The following is a 21706-nucleotide window of genomic DNA, read 5'->3' on the forward strand; positions in this document are numbered from 1 at the left end:
CGTTCATACAACCTTGAAGATCAACACTTCACAAAATCCTGATTGAGAACCAAAGATGACATTCCCACAATTAATAATGTAATGACAGACTAAACAGACAAACAGCTTCATGAAAATTCAGTATTAGACATGACCAATAACCTTCGGTCATTAGATAATTAACAGGCGAATTCTACAATGAAATCAAACACAACGAACAACCATATCCAAAAAAGAAGTGAAAAAAAACCCACACAAATATTTCACGTATGCAATGATATCAGATCAAACTCAAGTCAATATCCACAAGATTTGAGCTGTACATATTGGTCTGTTTTAAAAACAATACATGAAATGTTCTTTAACAAAAAGGAAAACCAGTATGTTAAAGCCATATGTACTCGATGACTATACACGCTAATTGCTTTACCAACAGCTGGAGACAGACTAAATTAAGTTCCCTGCAAAATATTGTGGTCTAGGACCCCTTAAATGTTGAGATATTTGAATTTTCATTTTGATCTGGATCGTCCTATTTATAGATTTGGCAACACATGTAACGTTGATGCAAGGGAGAGAACACCGCGGCTTTGTTGACATCCTCACTTTTTCAGAGGCTAGAACAAGCTGTAATGCATGTATTATGGTCCGCGCATGGTGACGTATCGTCATTATATGGTCTTATGGTGCGTTTGACATCGATTGTGGGCAAACTACACTTTGTAAACACGGGAGTGCGTTAGTATGCCTTTAAAGATCACAGTGTGTTAACAAAAATCGGTTTCTGTTTAGGTTTTAAGACATTGTGAAATAGGATCTTCAGAATTCATTACTGCAAAAATCTTGTTAATATGGACCACAGCCTCCAAATGTATTCTTTCATATCTGGTGATTGTCTGTAAGTACACTCTGAGAATGCGCATCTGTCAAATGATTTCAGTCCAAGTTATAGAGACTGAAAGTGTGTGTTCTTTCTTTCTTTATTTGGTGTTTAACGTCGTTTTCAACCACGAAAGTTATATCGCGACGGGGAGATGGGATAGAGCCACTTGTCAATTGTTTCTTGTTCACAAAAGCACTAATCAAAAATTTGCTCCAGGGGCTTGCAACGTAGTACAATATATTACCTTACTGGGAGAATGCAAGTTTCCAGTACAAAGGACTTAACATTTCTTACATACTGCTTGACTAAAATCTTTACAAACATATACAAGAAACACTTAACAAGGGTAAAAAGAGAAACAGAATCCGTTAGTCGCCTCTTACAGGCCATAATCGAATCCGAATTTCCGGCATATACTGGAAGAATCCCACCCATGCATTAGTCTTATAACACAACAACTCATCACGTGCCTTAGTAATTACATGTATCAAAAAGAACACATGAGCAAAATATCTGCACCAGATTTCATTTTGAGCAGCAAGAGTCAATTTACAACCAGGAACAAATCTTGTGGAGACCAATGAAACAGATCCATCAGTTAAATAAAGACACACAAGCAATGAAATTTGACACTCAATTTAACTCATGTTAAAAACAACAATAAAAAAGAAACAAGAATGGTAAGTGTATGGAACTGTAGCTGACAAAACAAAAATCGTTCTTAATTGGGTTCCTTAATTTACAATGTATCCACGCCCTTTACAAGACATACATGTATAACCATACCCTTTACAACATAACACCATGCCCTTTACAGTTAATGTTTAGGCCAAACTAAATATATGTTGGTCCTCAAAGAACCCCTAACATGACCAAAAAAAATTAGGGTCAGCTTTTTTTTTAAATTTCATTTTACATTTTTAGTCTCGGTATGGTTTGCAAAATGTGCCAGATTTTTTGTTTTTTTTGAGAAATGAAAAAAAAGTGTTAGGGTCAGCAAGAAAAAATAGGGTGGGTTGGGCTACCCTAAACCAACATATATTTTGGTTTGGCCTCATACATGTAAAATGCTAAGAAAACAAACTTGCTTGCAAGTCCCACCACTCTGTAATGACCGACAGCCCATTACCACCACCACCCAAAGGACCCCCGACATTTTATTTTCAATATAATTCACCTTTGCATCACAACCAGCCATCTGTAAGGACCCCTTTTAGCCAGTTCGTTGGGTGGATGTTCATCTTTATATACAGCTTCGACTGTATTTGCACAGAAAGCAGCAATTAATTGGGCTTAACTGGATCCTTTTCCTTCATGACATTAACAATGTGTACATTGACACACACTTGCATACAAGTAAGCATAGCCCTATATATGCAGAGGTAAACTGGTACCGGCACGGTTGGCCTTGTGGTAAGGCGTCCGCCCCGTGATCGGGAGGTCGTGGGTTCGAACCCCGGCCGGGTCATACCTAAGACTTTAAAATTGGCAATCTAGTGGCTGCTCCGCCTGGCGTCTGACATTATGGGGTTAGTGCTAGGACTGGTTGGTCCGGTGTCAGAATAATGTGACTGGGTGAGACATGAAGCCTGTGCTGCGACTTCTGTCTTGTGTGTGGCGCACGTTATATGTCAAAGCAGCACCGCCCTGATATGGCCCTTCGTGGTCGGCTGGGCGTTAAGCAAACAAACAGAGAGAGAGGTAAACAGTGCTGCAGCACCGTTCATACAACCTTGAAGATCAACACTTCACAAAATCCTGATTGAGAACCAAAGATGACATTCCCACAATTAATAATGTAATGACAGACTAAACAGACAAACAGCTTCATGAAATTCAGTATTAGACATGACCAATAACCTCCAGTCATTAGATAATTAACAGGCAAATTCTACAATGAAATCAAACACAATGAACAACCATATTCAAAAATGAAGTGAAAAAAAAACCACACAAATATTTCACGTATGCAATGATATCAGATCAAACTCAAGTCAATATCCACAAGATTTGAGCTGTACATATTGGTCTGTTTTAAAAAAAATACATAAAATGTTCTTTAACAAAAAGGAAAACCAGTATGTTAAAGATCACAGTGTGTTAACAAAAATCGGTTTCTGTTTAGGTTTTAAGACATTGTGAAATAGGATCTTCAGAATTCATTACTGCAAAAATCTTGTTAATATGGACCACAGCCTCCAAATGTATTCTTTCATATCTGGTGATTGTCTGTAAGTACACTCTGAGAATGCGCATCTGTCAAATGATTTCAGTCCAAGTCATAGAGACTGAAAGTGTGTTTCCACACTACATTCACACACATGAGAAAAATTGATTACATCTATCGCTTTGAGAAGAGAGGAAGAGAGACAAATACATTAACCCTAAATACATTATGAAGATTAGTTATATTTCATGCAGGTTTATCTGAAATATTACTTTAAAATATGGCAAAAAAGCAAAAGACTTCAAGCATCACAGTACAAAGAAAATTAAAACACACAGACAAAACACAACCCCAAACATCAGAAAATTGCAGTCACAAAACCCTCTAAACATGTCTCTGGAGAGTGAGTGTCAGAGGACTTCCTGAAACAATCCTGGAATTGTCCTAATCCCAAAACAAATAGACTGCCAACGTTTCAAAATTCAGAATGAAATAAAAAGAAGAAGGTAATTTGTTGGAAAATTAATTATTGACAAAACAAACCGTGACAGGTATTCTTTTATTTATTATTATTTTTTTTATACATAAGTTGAACATTTTAGTGAACGTAACGTTATGTTTTGTCAATAATCAGACGCTCCAACAACATACCTTTCTTGTTTTTTTTTATTCTGTAAGGGTCCTTACAAATGTACACATTGATTGTAGTTGGATTAACACTTAAATGACAAGTGGAAACAAGATCCAGACATGAAATTTGTATGCAGATTTACGATTGTCTATAATCATGATTGATTATTTTGTGAAAGGAAAACAAACCAATCTTAATAGCAAACAAGTAATGACACCCCAAAGCCACAAATAAACAGAAATGGGTAGAGACATTTTTTCTTCTTCGTTCATGAACTGAAACTTACAAGTACACTCATCCTTTTTGCACGTGTGGGTTTTTACGTGCATGATCGTTTTTACCCCGCCATTTAAGCAGCCAATACGCTGCTTTCGGCGGAAGCATGCTGGGTATTTTCATGTTTCTATGGATTACAGGATCTTTTCCGTGCGCACTTGGTCTTATGCTTGCATGTACATAAGAATTGGGATAAGGCACTAGCAGGTCTGCAAATAAGTTGACCGGGGAGATTGTACAAATCCCACCAGGCGCTTTTTTTTCCTTCAGATTTTCTATTTATAACCTCTGTAAATTTCCCTCCATTCTAAAACTCCCTCCTTTGTAGGTCCTAATTTTCTCACATTTTCTGAGGTCTCAAAAGACGGTTTCTACTGTACTACAAGGGGAACCCCCTTTTAAGACCCCCAACTTAAGAATTCCCCCTTTTCAGAGCTTGCTTTCCCGGACTTCTATTCATGACCTCTGTAAATGTCCTCACATTCTAAGACTCTCCCTCCTGTGTAGGACCTGATTTTCTCAGAGTTTCTAAAGTCTTAACACTTTCTACCCCTGGCACCTATGTTGACCAAGTTTTTTTTTAGCTGAGACCAGCTGTGCTGCAGCAGGTCACTCAGAATTGTAGTAACTGTGTATCAGCACGCTGGAATGCAGGCGTTAGATGGACGTTACAGGAAATGACTGAAGCTAGCTAACAGTCAGAGCCGATATAGCCGTACCTGGTCAGATAGAGGCATATGAGTGGGTACGGATATATCCGTTCCCTGGGAGACAATGAGTTTTAAAAGACGATTTCCACTGTACTACAGGAACAACAACAGAGATAAAACTGCCAGAGACACGGAGGTTTCAGTGGTGTTTGCTGGAATCCACAGGCTCAGTGCAGTTCTTTGCGGCTTCCAGGGAGTCGGCCAGGTAGCGCATAAAGCGGTGGACGTCTTGGAATGAGCAGTAGAGAGGCGCCGGAGACACCCGGATCACATGAGGTAGCCTCTTGTCGCACTGAAACAAAACAGAGACAATTCTTTATTTTACGACGATAATAGAAATACAATGGAACCCCCCTCTTAAGACCTCTACAGATCTGACACACACACACATACATACACACACACACACACACACACACACACACACACACACACACACACACACACACCACACACCCACACAAACACACACATACACACACACACACCCCACACACCCCACACACACACACACACACACCCCACACACACACACACCCCACACACACACCCCCCCCACACACACACACACCCACACACAACACACCACACCACACCACACACACACACACACCACACCACACACACACATACACACACACACACACACACACACACACACACACACACACACACAAACACACAACACATATACACACAACACATACATACAACACATTCACACAACACATGCACATATACACACAACACATACACACACCACACCACACCACACCACACCACACAACACAACACAACACAACACAACACAACACACCACAACACAACACAACACAACACACACACACACACAGTGTGAGGAAGAGAGTCGGAGAGCACCAGAACAGCTTACTACAACCCCTCTCCTAGACAGTGCGTTGATAACCTGATGGATGGTGGTGATGAAGGACAGAAAGAGCTGAGCGCCGTGCTGTTTGGGTGTGTGTGTTTGCGCGTGCATGCATGCGCTCTTACATGTGTAAAGTGGTGCATCACACACAGCCTGTGGGTGTGCAAGTGTGTGAGAGAGAGAACACCAGAACTTACCACAACTCCTCTCCTGGACAGCTCGTTGATAACCTGATGGACGTTAATGTTGAAGGACAGAGAGAGCTGAGCACTGGGCTGCTTGTGTGTGAGAGCATGTCAATGTGTGTGTCCGTGTATTTGAGAGAGAGAGAGAGAGAGAGAGAGAGAGAGAGAGAGAGAGATCAAAATTGAGAGAGAGCACCAGAACTTACCACAACCCCTCTCCTGGACAGTTCGTTGATAACCTGATGGACATTGATATTAAACGACAGAGAGAGCTGGGCACCGCGCTGCTTGGGGTCGGAGGGCGTGATGATGTCGACGTAGACATGGTCTCCGTCTCCGTCAACCGCCCCGGCTGGCTTGTGGTAGCAGCGGTTGATGAGCAGCTCCAGGTAGCCCGTCAACAGTCGCGACTTGCCCACCAGCTCCTTCATCGACGTCTTGTTGAACACCTGCAGCCGCAAAACATTTTTCTGAAGGAGTGGCTGTGTATTTCGAACTTGGAAAAGCCTCTTCAGTAGAACCCTGTTTTGTGATCCAACAAAATCTAAGAAAATCAGGTTTTGAAAGAGAGGGAGTCTTAAAATGCAGGTCAATATACAGAGGCTATGCACAGCACATCTGAGAAAGGACAGTCTCAAATTGGAGGAAGTCTTAAAATGCAGGTCAATATCAATCAATCAATCAATCAATATGAGACTTATATCGCGTGTATTCCGTGGGTACAGTTCTAAGCGCAGGGATTTATTTTTTATTTTTTATTTTTATTTTATGCAATTTATATTGCGCACATATTCCAGGCGCAGGGATTTATTTATGCCATGTGAGATGGAATTTCTTTACACAATACATCACACATTCACATCGGCCAGCAGATCGCAGCCATTTCGGCGCATATCCTACTTTTCACGGCCTAATATTCCAAGTCACACGGGTATTGTGGTGGACATTTTTAGCTATGCCTATAAAATGTTGCCAGGAAAGACCCTTTTGTAAATCGTGGGATCTTTAATGTGCACACCCCAATGGAGTGTACACGAAGGGACCTCGATTTTTCGTCTCATCCGAAAGACTAGCACTTGAACCCACCACCTAGGTTAGGAAAGGGGGGAGAAAATAGCTAACGCCCTGACCCAGGGTCGAACTTGCAACCTCTCGCAAGTGCGTTACCACTCGGCCACCCAGTATACAGAGGCTATGCACAGCACATCTGAGAAAGGAGAGTCTCAAATTGGAGGAAGTCTTAAATTGGGGGAGAGAGAACATTTTTGTTGTATTGTTTTTTTGTACAGGGAAAAGATCTAATATTCAACTGTAACACACCAACACAGCACATCAGGAGACAGTATCCAGGGTTGCAAAAGATGGATCGGAGCTGCATTGAGTCCCCTATTTCTGTCAAAAAGCCAATGAATTATTTTTATCGTTACACTTCAGCTTTAAGAAAACACACGCTTACCTCCATGGAGCTTCATTGTGACCCCTCTTTCTTTCCAAAAGCCAATTAATTAATTTTATCGATACACCTCAGCTTTAAGAAAAGACACACCTACCTCCATGCTGGCCTTAGTGGGCACCACCAGAAGTCCCGGCGGATTGCTGATGCGGTAACCGTACGCTCCTGGACTCAGATCCATCTCTGGACAAGACACATCACCAGTCAGCTATGCATGTTTCGTTCATTCAAATACATATACATTTACATCAGAACAAAATTATGAAGATTAAAAACCGACATGTTTGCAAACCCTGTAGTTCAATGATTAAATATATTCATCTGGTAAAACTCCATGAACAGCTGAGCTTAAATTTTATGACAATGCAGTTGACCGTATTTTATTTGCAACAAGATGACAGAAGTAGATGTTAGATGCTTACACTTTATCACATTGACAGACAGAGCATCAGATATAAGTATGTTGGAACCCCCTTTTTAAGACATTAAAAAATCAGGTCTTAAAAAAGAGGGAGTCTTAAAATGAAGGTCAAAGTAGAAACCGTCTTTTCTTTCTTTCTTTATTTATTTGGTGTTTAACGTCGTTTTCAACCATTCAAGGTTATATCGCGACGGGGAAAGGGGGAGATGGGATAGAGCCACTTGTCAATTGTTTCTTGTTCACAAAAGCACTAATCAAAAATTTGCTCCAGGGGCTTGCAACGTAGTACAATATATTACCTTACTGGGAGAATGCAAGTTTCCAGTACAAAGGACTTAACATTTCTTACATACTGCTTGACTAAAATCTTTACAAAAATTGACTATATTCTATACAAGAAACACTTAACAAGTGTAAAAGGAGAAACAGAATCCGTTAGTCGCCTCTTACGACATGCTGGGGAGCATCGGGTAAATTCTTCCCCACTAACCCGCTGGGGGTAGAAACCGTCTTTTGAGACCTCATGCTCAGAAAATGTGAGAAAATTACGTCTTAAAGGGAGGAGGGAGTCTTAAAATGAAGGTCAATTTACAAAGATTATGAACAGAAAATGTGAAAAAGCAAGGTTTTAAAATGGAGGAAGTCTTAAAAGGGGGGTTCCACTGTACCAAAGCGGACACAAAAGCTCTGGGAATTTCTTGAAGTTTTAGGCGGTCCTTCTTTGATACCTTGATAACAGTTCACCCATTCTGCAGAGCTAAAATGATAGCAAAGTGTTGTTTTTTTGTTTTGTTTTAGAAAAGAAAGTAGTTTTGGTGTTTTACTGATGCTAAACAATATCCCTTGTTTAATAGAAGAATTCCGGAGATAACTCTGTCGGGTTTGTATGTGTTGTGAAAGAGTGAGTACCCTTGCTTTTGCTCAGACAAATATTGACATGTGCTTCCTGTACGAGTGTTAATGAGACACACCCTCTTGCTGGTGACTGGCCTGTAATGTCACATGGGAAAGTTTCCCCATGTGACATTATTTCCCATGTGACAATATAGCCCAGTCAGTAGCAAACACGTGTACAGGAAGCGCATGTCAACATTTTTCCGAGAAAAAGCAACAATACTCATAACTCTTTCACAACCCACACAATTCCGACAGAGTTATTTCTGAAAATCATCGATCAAAATTAATATAAACTGAGGTGTCACTGACTGTTGTCCATCTTGAACCTAGTGTCCATGGCGTGTCCCCACCAGCCTAGCAGTTTGGGGAAGTCGTTGTGTCTGTGTCTCTCATGGAGGAAGAAACCACCAAGGCTGCCTGCACTGCTGTTCATGTACTGAAAAACAAACCCCACTCCTGTTCATGCACTGAAAAACAAACACTGCACATACAAAACAGAAACAAGAAAAACTGGACTCATGCTGACAATTGACAAAAATAAATATCAACACGAATTATGTTTAATGTTCTGCACATTATGGTCTCACTCCAGGCTGGGAAACTATTAATTGTCTCAAAAAAAAATCTGAAATAGGCATCTGTTACATACATTGACAAAGGCAAGAACATTAAAAGTGTGTACCTTGTATGTGCACCAGCAGGCAAAGTCGACATTCCAGTCATGTAGGTACAACTCCACGTTTCCCGCAGCATGGGCCAAATCCCAACCAACATAGCAACCCTGCAACAATAACACCATATTTGGAAAAAAACACCACAAAATAACAAACTTTATTGGCAACAAAAGCAGAGACCAATGCTGCTTGATTTTCATGGTTACATTTACGTTATGCCATGAGAGTTTTCTAGAGTGTACACACTCAGAAACATACATTATCTCTTTCTCACTCTGTTATAATTAAGGTGGCTTTACACACATGTATAGTTATTAAAGGTACTGAATTTGTCAAATCCAGGTGCACGGAGCCCCTTGGGCTTTTAGTCATACCTCAGGCAGCTATCCGTTAGAAGAACTACCAAGTTTCATTGACTTGCACCCAAAGAGTCAAGAACTGCGATTTTTTTACGAATTAATTTCGTACTCGGACCCGGCTGGTCTTGGCCTATTTTTGGATCTAAATTTAGATCAGGTAGATCACCACATCATGCACAAAAAGACACGTCACTAGCAAACTATGTCAGACGTCATCATGAGTTTGTGTAAAACAAAATGGAGGCCGGAATCACTCAGTTGAATCGAACTCCGACCAAACACCACGTAATAACAAGGTTAATTTATGCACTCGCGTGAACAAGAAACTGTCGAGCTTCACAGATGTCGTCGTTGGGTAGTTTTGGGTTTGTTTTACTACCATAGGAGGATTTTTGAACTGTAAATGCACTCAGCTGCAACAAAAACGCAAAACGAAGGCTGTGAGCTGCACTGTGCCTTTAAGGTGCCTATACACACATGTATAGTTATTAAACTTTTTTTTTAAATATGCAATCAATCAATCAATGAGGCTTATATCGCGCATATTCCGTGGGTACAGTTCTAGGCGCTCTGCAGTGATGCCGTGTGAGATGAAATTTTATACGGCCAGTAGATTGCAGCCATTTCGGCGCATATTTACCTTTCGCGGCCTATTATTCCAAGTCACACGGGTATAGGTAGACAATTATTAACTGTGCCTTAGCAATTTTGCCAGGAAAGACCCTTTTGTCAATCGTGGGATCTTTAACGTGCACACCCAATGTAGTGTACACGGGGGGAGGGTTCGGACACCGAAGAGAGTCTGCACACAAAGTTGACTCTGAAATAAATTTCCGCCAAACCTGGGATCGAACTCATGCTGACAGCGGCCAACTGAATACAAATCCAGCGCGCTACCAACTGAGATATATCCCCGCACACACTGATCCTTTCTAAACACACACACACAGTCACACACACTCACCAGAATGCATTCACACTTTGTCAATGACTGTTAATTCACAAGACATACTGACTGTCTCCCACTGTCCACTCTACTTTACCTTTTTCTGACCAGCAGCGGTGATGGTGGGTATGTCGTACAGCTGACCAGTGTAGTACTGGACTCCAGAAAAACACACTGCCGCAATACTGTCCCCCTCCTCTTCTATTTTCTTCAGTATGTCCTCCGTACGCAGTGTGGATTCACCCTTCGGCAGAAACACAAGAGAAAATACCATTACAGTGTTACCTGGGAAGGAATCAAACACTGGGAGAAAATGAGAAAATCGCCTTGGAATACCATCTGGAAGAATGTTCCTGTAAAGTTAGATCTGCCCTGTAGTTTTCTGGGAATTCCTATCCACATTCACACACACACATACTTACGCTCAAACACACACACATACTTACGCTCAAACACACACACACACACACACACTTACGCTCAAACACACACACACTTACACTCAAACACACACACACACACACTACTGCCACCACTGCCTTGGTCTTGATTCCCAGTCTATCTGAAAACATTTGGTCAAAACTTGACTAAATGTAAAAAGCCAAAACCAGAGAAGAAATGCGGTGAAGCCTACCTGTCTTGGTTCAATGCAGACAAGGCTGGTGGCTGGATCATAACCGTGAAGACGTATCTGGCTCTCAAATGCGTACTGCGACACACAAAATGATTTCCCTTCTTTGAGCCATGCGACATCAGAGCCCGACAAAAAGTCATATTTAGGTGATTAGCCGAGAATACAAAAGAGTGCAATTTTGTGTGCGTTCAATCGTAAAAAACAAAAGGAATTCTGACCAAAATTGATCAATACATAAAAGTTGTTTAGATTTTTGACCAAAATACGACATTTTACATAGACCTTGATAGTCCTAGTTCACCTCAACCACTGGCACGGTCTTGGAGGAACACTCAATCTGTGTAAAATATCCCATTTTGGTCAACCATACAAATAACGTATTATACCTGTAAACGAGTAAAAATAATTTATGTCTATTACTCACGTGATCAGAGGGGAATGCTTTGGATTCACAGAGAATTTTATGTCGCGTTGGAGTTGGTCGATAGAAAGATATCTGTGGGAGAAAAAACAAGAAGTTGTCGTCAGAATATTGCGATGAGATCTGAAACAAACCTCGAAAACATCATTAGACACAGACAGACAAACAAACAAAAAGATTTTGTAAAAGGTTGTTATTTCAAGATTTTTCACATTTGAAATTGATCAACAGTCCTCTTAAATTTAAATTCTCCAAGGAAAGTAAAGAATACTGAATACTAAATTATACCAACCAGTGTTAGATGCAGGTTGACAGTTAGTCCGTTCATCAGGGCTATCTCCCCTTCCTTAGCACCTGTCAAACATCAGAAAGTCACAAAATCTAACCATTAAGTCATACATGTAATGTGTACCATTGTCTATTATAATAAGCACACTTCAAAACATTTTGAACGAGCAGAATTTAACTCAACTTCAAATCATTATATTCTTAAGTCCTCAAAAGTCAATGATCAAATGAGATGAGAAAAAGGGATGAAATGAGGGGGGAAGAGAGAGAGAGCGAGAGAAAGACAGAGAGAATGGAAGAGTGAGAGTGAAAGAGAGAGGGATGAAAGGTGGGAGGGAAGAAGAGAGAGAGAGCGAGAGAAAGACAGAGAGAATGAAAGAGTGAGAGTGAAAGAGAGAGGGATGAAAGGTGGGAGGGAAGGAGGGGGGAAGAGAGAGAGTGAGAGAAAGAAAGAGAGAATGAAAGAGTGAGAGTGAAAGAGAGAGGGATGAAAGGTGGGAGGGAAGGAGGGGGGAAGAGAGAGAGCGAGAGAAAGAAAGAGAGAATGAAAGAGTGAGAGTGAAAGAGAGAGGGATGAAAGGTGGGAGGGAAGGAGGGGGGAAGAGAGAGAGAGCGAGAGAAAGACAGAGAGAATGAAAGAGAGAGGGATGAAAGGTGGGAGGGAAAGAGGGGGGAAGAGAGAGAGAGCGAGAGAAAGACAGAGAGAATGAAAGAGTGAGAGTGAAAGAGAGAGGGATGAAAGGTGGGAGGGAAGGAGGGGGGAAGAGAGAGAGCGAGAGAAAGAAAGAGAGAATGAAAGAGTGAGAGTGAAAGAGAGAGGGATGAAAGGTGGGAGGGAAGAAGAGAGAGAGAGCGAGAGAAAGAAAGAGTGAGAGTGAAAGAGAGAGGGATGAAAGGTGGGAGGGAAGGAGGGGGAAGAGAGAGAGAGCGAGAGAAAGACAGAGAGAATGAAAGAGTGAGAACGTGAAAGAGAGAGGGATGAAAGGTGGGAGGGAGGGGGGAAGAGAGAGGGGTGAAAGGTGGGAGGGAGGGAGGGGGGAAGAGAGAAGGATGAAAGGTGGGAGGGAGGAAGAGAGAGGGATGAAAGGTGGGAGGGAGGGAGGGGGGAGAAAGAGAGAGAAAGATTTTAACTGGAAAATAAATGGTGAGAGAGAGAGAGAGAGAGAGAGAGAGAGAGAGAGAGAGAGAGAGAGAGAGAGAGAGAGAAAGAAAGAGAGAGATCAAGAGAGAGAGAGAGAGATCGAGAGAGAGAGAGATTGAGAGAGAGATAGAGAGAGAGAGAGAGAGAGAGAGAGAGAGAGAGAGAGAGAAAGAGAAAGAAAGAGAGAGATCGAAAGAGAGAGAGAGAGAGAGAGAGAGAGAGAGAGAGAGAGAGAGAGAGAAAGAGAAAGAGAGAGAGTGAAAAAGAAAGAGAGATGAAAGGTGGGAGGGGGAGAGAGACAGAGAAAGAGAGAGACAGACACAAACACACTTACCTACAAGCCTTGCCATGTCCATATCAACGCACTCATCACAGTGAGCCCATGGTAACACCCCATTCAAATGTCCCTGCACCCCACTGAAACAAACCATCAACAGAAATTGTTCATGTTCTTTTCATTCAGTTTGATTAAACAAAGCATTACAGTTGAACACCGTCGCGATATAACCTTCGTGGTTGAAAACGACGTTAAACACCAAATAAAGACAGTTGAACATACCACACTGGCCGCACATGGCAGGTGGCCACTAATCACAGGGAAATCAATATTGAAGGCTACTCAGGCCCCCCCAAACTAAACCAAATCCATCTCCCATCATTGTAGTCACACACAGAGAAACACCCCCCCCCCCCCCCCCCTGCACACACAAACAGACACACACAAGTATAGTTGACCCATGCACATAACGGCACCATCCACATCCATGCATCCCCCTCTGCACACACACACACACACGCACACATAAACACAACACAAACACAGTGAACACTCATTAAAACATACACACCAACGCCTGCACACACACACACACAAACATAATAGACTCATGCACTGATACACACACATGCAGACGCACACATCAACATAAGCGCACACACAAGTAACCCTTCCACACCACCATCCCATTCCCACTGCACTCAAAGACACACACACACACACACACACAAAACAAGAAATGTATGTTACTGGAATGTTTAATATATGACAAAACAAAACGATACATTCACATACATTTTGTCACAAATGAAACGTTCCAATAACATACCTTTCTTGGTTTTTTCAGGCATGGGAAATCCAAAATAGAAAAAAACTCTGAAAATAGGCCAAGGTCCAGGGGCCGAACGAATTTTTGCATTTCATAGACCAATATTTTGATAGTTCTTGTGTAAGCAAATTATGGATAGAGAGACAATACTAGTATACATATAATTTAATTTACAATTTTTTGGGCCGCAGACTTCTTCTTCTTCTTCTGCGTTTGTGGGCTGAAACTCCCATGTACACTCGTGTTTTTTTGCACGAGTGGAATTTTACGTGTATGACCGTTTTTTTACCCCGCCATTTAGGCAGTCATACGCCGTTTTCGGAGGAAAGGGCCGCAGACAATTTGTTATTTTTGCTGAAACGTAATTTTCTTTTCGCGGACAATTCCCATGCCTGATTTTGGAATGTTGGCGGTCTGTCTGTTTTTGGATTTGTACACACAACAGACAACTCACAGCTTGGCCCATTTGTACACACAACAGACAACTCACAGCTTGGCCCATTTGTACACACAACAGACAACCCACAGCTTGGCCCATTTGTACACACAACAGACAACTCACAGCTTGGCCCATTTGTACACACAACAGACAACCCACAGCTTGGCCCATTTGTACACACAACAGACAACTCACAGCTTGGCCCATTTGTACACACAACAAACAACTCACAGCTTGGCCCATTTGTACACACAACAAACAACTCACAGCTTGGCCCATTTGTACACACAACAGACAACTCACAGCTTGGCCCATTTGTACACACAACAAACAACTCACAGCTTGGCCCATTTGTACACACAACAGACAACTCACAGCTTGGCCCATTTGTACACACAACAGACAACTCACAGCTTGGCCCATTTGTACACACAACAGACAACTCACAGCTTGGCCCATTTGTACACACAACAAACAACTCACAGCTTGGCCCATTTGTACACACAACAGACAACTCACAGCTTGGCCCATTTATCCAGTTCCACGTCCATGTGTTGTTTAGTGTTGCGTGGACACAGCCCCAGGGAATTACCGCAGAAATACACACAATCCTCTTCTGCGTCCAGTATACTCACGTCAGCTGCAGGCAAACGAACAAAACACTGTAGGCACAGTCCTTTCTGTGTAAACTATCTGACCCACCATCTTAGATAAGGCTTTTACAAGGGACAAGACTATACCTCCCCTTGGACACATATATATTAAAAATCAGCATCCTGACTGATAAAGTGATACCTGTGCAATATTGAGTCTGTTTGTGAGTCTGTGTGTGTGTGTGTGTCATTGAGTGCAGTGGGAATGGGATGGTGGGCGAAGTGGCGCAGTGGTAAAACGTCGGCCTCCTAATCGGGAGGTCATGAGTTCGAATCCCAGTCGCTGCCGCCTGGTGGGTTAAGAGTGGAGATTTTTCCGATCTCCCAGGTCAACTTATGTGCAAACCTGCTAGTGACTTAACCCCCTTCATGTGTATACGCAAGCACAAGACCAAGTGCGCACGGAAAAGATCCTGTAATCCATGTCGGAGTTCGGTGGGTTATGGAAACACGAAAATATCCAGCATGCCTACCCAACGAAAGCGGAGTGAAGCTGACTATGCTCTCAGAGTATAGTGTGGGGAACCCAAATGGGCAAACAAGCTCACACGTCACCAGAATTTCTGGAACGCTGAAGAAGAAGAAGAAGAAGAGTCTTTACAAATGCATGTTGCAGACATTAATTCATTTGTTTGTTTGTTTATTTGTTGCTTAACGTCCAGCCGACTACGCAGAGCCATATCAGGACGAGGAAGGGGGGGATGAAGGGGGCCACTTGTCAAGCGATTCCTGTTTACAAATGCACTAACCCATTACTTGTGTCCCAGCAGGCTTTAGTAAAACTAAATTAATACCTACTGGAAGATTACCAGTTTCCAGTATGTTAAAATAGGCTTAACCTATCTACTGCTGGGCTTACATCAGAACACTAACAGATTAAACTATACATGAATCGCGAGACAAGCGGCAAGAGAAGAGATTTTTGGAAAAAATACAGGTGAATGAGCAAGAAGGCAGAAAAAAGAAAAGAATTCATGAAGAAAAAGAGAGCATGACAGGAAAGAGGAACCAAAAATCTACCTAATAGCAAACTAGAAAGCTCCTGCGGTTCCAAAAACAGGAGGGGCCTTTAATTTCATAACCGCAGTGCCCCACTGCGGGACATTAATTCATTATAAAAAAAAAAATAAAAAAAAAAAATAAAAAATCCCACTCTGCAGAGATTGTTGATTTATGGTATCTGTCCATGTGGAGGAACTGCTTGTTCTTTCCTCTCTCTCTAGCTTCTTGGCTATTGAGGTGTGGGGGCGTGGGAGATTGACAGACAGACAGAGTAAAAGAGAAAGCCAGGCAGACTCAGGTTGTACATTTTCCGAAACACAAGTGACTGCACAATTTTTTCCCCAACAATGCTTACTAGACACAAGATCCTTCATTTTGGGGTAGAAGAAATCGTTTCTCAGATGCCTCAGGGGATCCTGTTCATCCATGTATAGAGCAAAGTCCAGGTCCTCCACATTTTTATTCAGCTGCTTTGCAATCGACAACAACTTTTCACTGGGATGCAGTCCGTCTTGAGAGTTGAAAATATGACCGGCATCTTTTGAAGACTTGCTGTGGCTGGTCGTGGTTCCGTTAGCTGCCACCGCCGCTTCTGCCATCATCCGGATTTATGAAACAGACTGAACAAAAGATTGATAAATGTTTCTTACTTTCAGTTTTATAATTGAATATTATCTTCAGCCCGACAGGATTTCTACCCGCCACTAGTGGGTACACCCCTGGGATACACCAACACTTTGAAGGCAAACAACTAACACATGTGTTTCCTGTGTCACAAGAATAACTTTGCCTGAAAAGGACCAAGCAAAGACTGAAAAAAAGACACAGAAAAAATGATGTAGTCCACTATTTATATATGCCGTTTTTGTACAATAATAATATTAATAATAATAATAAAACATTCTTCTATAGCGCTGTTCACCGCCAGATAACAGTCTCATGGTGCTTTACAAATCCATACAATTCAAGCATTAATACTTAACATTTTTTTAACAACAACCAAGACAGAAAATGCACAAACATAAAATTGGCTTTTGAGTCCAGGTCGGTAGCTATTATTCCCGGACAATTCTTTTTCCTGAGTTACCAACCGGTGTCAAATCAAGGCCCACCTCTGCACACGCAGACACAGACGAACAGCTAGTTCACACAAACACACACACACACATTCACATACACATACACACACACACTCACACATACAGCACAGCACAACACATCGTGATTCTCTATCAGAGAAAGTTAATGTCAAACCCCAAAAATGCAACAGCGGTAGATTTCTGTTGTTGGGAAAATGAAACTAGCAAAATCCTACATGTAGCAACAGTCATTCACATTGTCATCCCACAAGAAATCATTTCAAGTTGCACGCCTTCAATGAAAATCGACAAAAACTTACATATGTTACAACGCCAAAGTGCAAGATTACTGGTTACCAAATATCTGACACTATCTGTTGTGGAGATCGCTAGATACCACTGGAATCGAATGGAAGGATAAAGAACATTATGGAACTTACTTTGATTAAGTGCGCAGTCACTCATGACGTAAGCGTAGACGCTCATCGAACAGATGGAACTGTGTAGATCTAACCAGATTAGTGTCGATGTTTCCCGAATATTCTCGTATGTCCATTAACTATATAAGTAGGGCTGCGCACACGTATTGTTGTTCTTTACCAGTCTTGCACTTGTTCTTTCTTACACTGTGCTGAGAGATATTGTCACCGTTGTTCCAGCTGTTAATAAATCTACAGAACCTACACAAATCGTTGTGTCTCCTTTGCGACTGAGAGTGACGAAAGGAAAAACACGACAACTGGCGTCGCCGACAGTTACTTCCCTTGTCTATTCGGAGTGACTTATTACTGCAAAATGACGGAAACAGAGCAGCTGATAACGCTTCTAAGGGAGCAGTTGGAGCAACAGCAACGCCAGCACAAGGAAGATATGGAGCAACACATGCACCAGATGGAGTTGATGATGAAAGTGTTCAGTGGTGCCGCAGCTTCTGCCAGGGAGGAAAGCTACGACGATCCGAGTGCTTCGAATCTACGTTTTCCCATTACTACACAGGCAGCTGCAATCCCATCTTTTGTTGCGTTTGATGCAACATCGGAACTGTGGCCTGACTACTGGTCAAGATTTTGCACGTTTGTGGTCGCCAACTCCGTGCCGGAGCAGCGCAAGGCTCAAGTTTTCTTGACGAATCAGACTGCTACGGTCTACAAACAACTGGCAAATCTGGCTACTCAGCAAAATCCGCCCAAGGACATCAACAGTTTGACAATGGACGAGATTGTCAAATTCATGAAAGAACAGTTCGACCCGAAACTCTTCATAGTGCGAGAACGTTTCAAGTTCTGGAGTGACATGAAACGGAAGCCAGGCGAAACTCTCCAGGAGTTAGCAGCGCGCATACGCCAAGACGCCGCTACCTGTGACTTTCCTTCGATCAAAAACCCACAAGACGAAGCTCTGAGACAGAGATTCATATGTTCTGTCAACAATGAGGCTGTCTTAAAGGCTCTATTCAAGATCAAGGACACAGAGCTGGATTTCGCACGTGCTGTCCAAGTCGCGATTGAGACTGAAGACGCAGCGATGGTTGCCAAGGAAACTGTCTACGGTTCCAAGACCATGCCAGTCAACAAGGTCCACCAGAACAAGACTACGGGTCCACGAAAGAACCACAAGCAGTCTAATTCCACAGACAGGAAGTGCTACCGATGTGGAAAGGCCCACAAAGCAACAGACTGCCCCTACAAAGACGCCAAATGCCGATACTGTGACGTCACAGGACATTTGGAAGCTGTCTGTAGAAAAAAGCAACATCAGAATCGGGAACGACATTCCCAGGCTTCCGTGAAGAGAGTCACGAAAGCAGAGCTTGTCAACGCGATCCTCGGTGAAGTTCCCCAAGATACTCCTAGGTTGGATGTACCCATAACAATCCAGGACCGACAGTTCACCATGGAACTGGACACCGCAACTACAGGAAATTTTGTTTCTCTTCCGGTCTGGAGACAACTAGGAAAACCGAAGCTGGATGACGTCACACATCGTTACGAATCTGCCAGCAAGCACGACCTGCCCGTGCTGGGAACTTTCATGGGCCAAACCAAGGATCCAGTGACTGGTAAGCAAAGCTCAATTCCGTACATCGTCACCAAGATCCCTCATCTGAATCTGCTAGGACGCAACGCAATCCAGACTCTGGGAATTTCTGTGGACAATGCTCTAGGACTGAGGAGCATAGAGAGTCACGCTAAGAGTGAGGGTGCAAAACCTACGCATCCAGCGACCTCCAACGCGCCTTATGCTGCCCTGCAACGTGATTGTCACAGACTGTCTGATAAATTCCCAAATCTCTTCAAACAAGAATTGGGATGTCTCAAGGACTTCGAACTGGACGTGAAGTTCAAGTCTGATGCGAAGCCGGTTTTTCACAAGGCACGTCCGGTACCTTTCGCTCTTCGTGATGACCTCGCCAAAGGCTACGAAGAAGGCATCGCCAAAGGAGTCTGGAAGCCAGTCCAGTTCAATGAATACGGAACGCCAGTGGTACCAATTCGTAAGGCACAAACCTCGGGCACCCTGAAGCCCAAGCTACGGATCTGTGGTGACTACTCAGTGGGCATCAATGATCAGCTTGAAGATCACCGTCATCCATTGCCACTCCCAGAGGAACTGATGCAGAAGCTAGGAGGTGGATTCGGATACACCAAGATCGATCTTGCTGATGCCTACAACCAGATCAAGCTGGCACCAGAGAGTCAACGCAGGCTAGCCCTCAGCACTCACCGTGGGGTACTCCTGCAGCAACGACTTCCTTTCGGGATAAAGTCAGCACCTGGTTACTTTCAAGAGATCATGGAAAACCTGACCTGTGATCTACCTGGTGTTGCCGTCTTCCAAGATGATATACTCGTCAGCGGGAAGGACGCCAACGACCACCTGAGCAACCTGGAACGTTTGCTCACTCGTCTGAACGACAAAGGACTCAGATGTCGTCGTGAAAAGTGCGAGTTCGCACAAGCCAGTGTGGAATACCTTGGACATACCTTATCGGCCGAAGGGATCTCCAAAGGATCGAAGGTCGAGGCAGTTTTGAAAATGCCAGCCCCTACGGACGTCTCAAGCTTGAAGTCTTTCTTGGGCTCAGTTCAGTTTTACGGGAAGTTCATCCTTAACCTGGCCAGCATGGCAGAGCCGCTCTACCGCCTGACGAAGAAGGCGAACCCCTGGAAGTGGGGAGATGAGGAACAGGCAGCATTTGAACAGTTGAAAAATGTGCTTTCCTCGGATCAAGTTCTGGTACACTTCGATCCAAACAAGACTTTGGGACTAGCTTGTGACGCGTCCAACGTTGGAATTGGAGCAGTCCTATTTCATCGCTATCCAGATGGAAGCGAGCGCCCAATCGCCAACGTGTCCAAGACTCTCACGGCTGCAGAAAGGAACTACAGCCAAATCCACAAGGAGGCATCCAAGTCTCAGATGACTCCAGACTTGAAAGCTGTCGTCAAGGTAACCAGACAGTACAAGGCCGGAGATCCTGTGTATGCTCTGTACCATGGACCTCGCCGAGACAAACAACCCCGATGGGTACCAGCAGTCATCAAGAAGTCTCTGGGTACTCGCTGCTTCAACGTCATGGTCATTCCTCATGGTCCAGTATGGAGACGACACTGGGAACAGCTACAGCCACGCTACACCACTGAGGAAGACAATGAACCTGGTGAGGAAGTGGACACTGTTTCTGAACTTGTAACAGATCACCCCATGGAGATCTTGGAAACTGTGCCACAAACTCGGAGACAGACCAAACCCAAAGGTACTCCATCCGTTCCAGAGTATGGACCAGACAATCCAAGACGGTCAAAGAGAACACGCAAACCCACAGAGAGACTTTGCTGTTGATGCTTCAGGAGTAGCATCAGTTTAGGTGGGGAGGTGTTGTGGAGATCGCTAGATACCACTGGAATCGAATGGAAGGATAAAGAACATTATGGAACTTACTTTGATTAAGTGCGCAGTCACTCATGACGTAAGCGTAGACGCTCATCGAACAGATGGAACTGTGTAGATCTAACCAGATTAGTGTCGATGTTTCCCGAATATTCTCGTATGTCCATTAACTATATAAGTAGGGCTGCGCACACGTATTGTTGTTCTTTACCAGTCTTGCACTTGTTCTTTCTTACACTGTGCTGAGAGATATTGTCACCGTTGTTCCAGCTGTTAATAAATCTACAGAACCTACACAAATCGTTGTGTCTCCTTTGCGACTGAGAGTGACGAAAGGAAAAACACGACACTATCAGTGTAGACGACACGCTAGTATCACAGAAACACGCTTCCTACCTTATCAGCACGCTCCAAATTGTTCATGCAATAACATTGAGGTCAAGCCATGGCCTTCACCTTCCTGCTTCCAACTATGACCTTTAGTCGTAAAACAAGTTTGTTTAGAAAGCAATAACATTATTTCCCTTCAAGAAATACAATTTTGTCTTTAAAAACAAAGAATGTTGTGCTAAAAGCTAGTTT

General features: G+C 43.0%; 1 protein-coding gene across 2 annotated transcripts; it reads right to left on the reverse strand.

The window, feature by feature from the left end:
- Positions 1-947: 947 nt before the first annotated feature.
- On the reverse strand, positions 948-21574 carry LOC138979719 (kynureninase-like). Of its 2 annotated transcripts, none has more exons than XM_070352453.1 (13): positions 21521-21574; positions 16510-16774; positions 15019-15139; positions 13289-13371; positions 11818-11879; positions 11529-11600; positions 11105-11179; positions 10568-10714; positions 9174-9272; positions 8801-8927; positions 7271-7356; positions 5927-6169; positions 948-4938 (listed from the first exon to the last, which is right to left on the reverse strand). In XM_070352453.1, exons 2-13 carry the CDS (start codon positions 16754-16756, stop codon positions 4786-4788), a joined length of 1515 nt encoding a protein of 504 aa, XP_070208554.1. In that variant the 5' UTR covers positions 16757-16774; positions 21521-21574; the 3' UTR covers positions 948-4785. The 2 variants fall into 2 exon arrangements, with proteins under 2 accessions (XP_070208554.1, XP_070208555.1); XM_070352454.1 differs by lacking the exon at positions 21521-21574 and adding an exon at positions 17554-17611.
- Between the last annotated feature and the right edge of the window lie 132 nt (positions 21575-21706).

Source organism: Littorina saxatilis, linkage group LG11, assembly GCF_037325665.1.
Source record: "Littorina saxatilis isolate snail1 linkage group LG11, US_GU_Lsax_2.0, whole genome shotgun sequence".
Taxonomy (NCBI): domain Eukaryota; kingdom Metazoa; phylum Mollusca; class Gastropoda; order Littorinimorpha; family Littorinidae; genus Littorina; species Littorina saxatilis.

What these genes read in the sequence shown, in the direction of transcription:
- LOC138979719 (XM_070352453.1), bottom strand. Translation starts at nt 16,756, where the DNA reads ATGATGGCAGAAGCGGCGGTGGCAGCTAACGGAACCACGACCAGCCAC. An exon ending in CCACTAAGGCCAGCATGGAG is followed by an intron (nt 6,170 to 7,270) that starts GTAGGTGTGTCT and finishes TTGCGGCTGCAG; the next exon opens with GTGTTCAACAAGACGTCGAT. An exon ending in TGTCCAGGAGAGGGGTTGTG is followed by an intron (nt 4,939 to 5,926) that starts GTAAGTTCTGGT and finishes GTTTTGTTTCAG; the next exon opens with TGCGACAAGAGGCTACCTCA.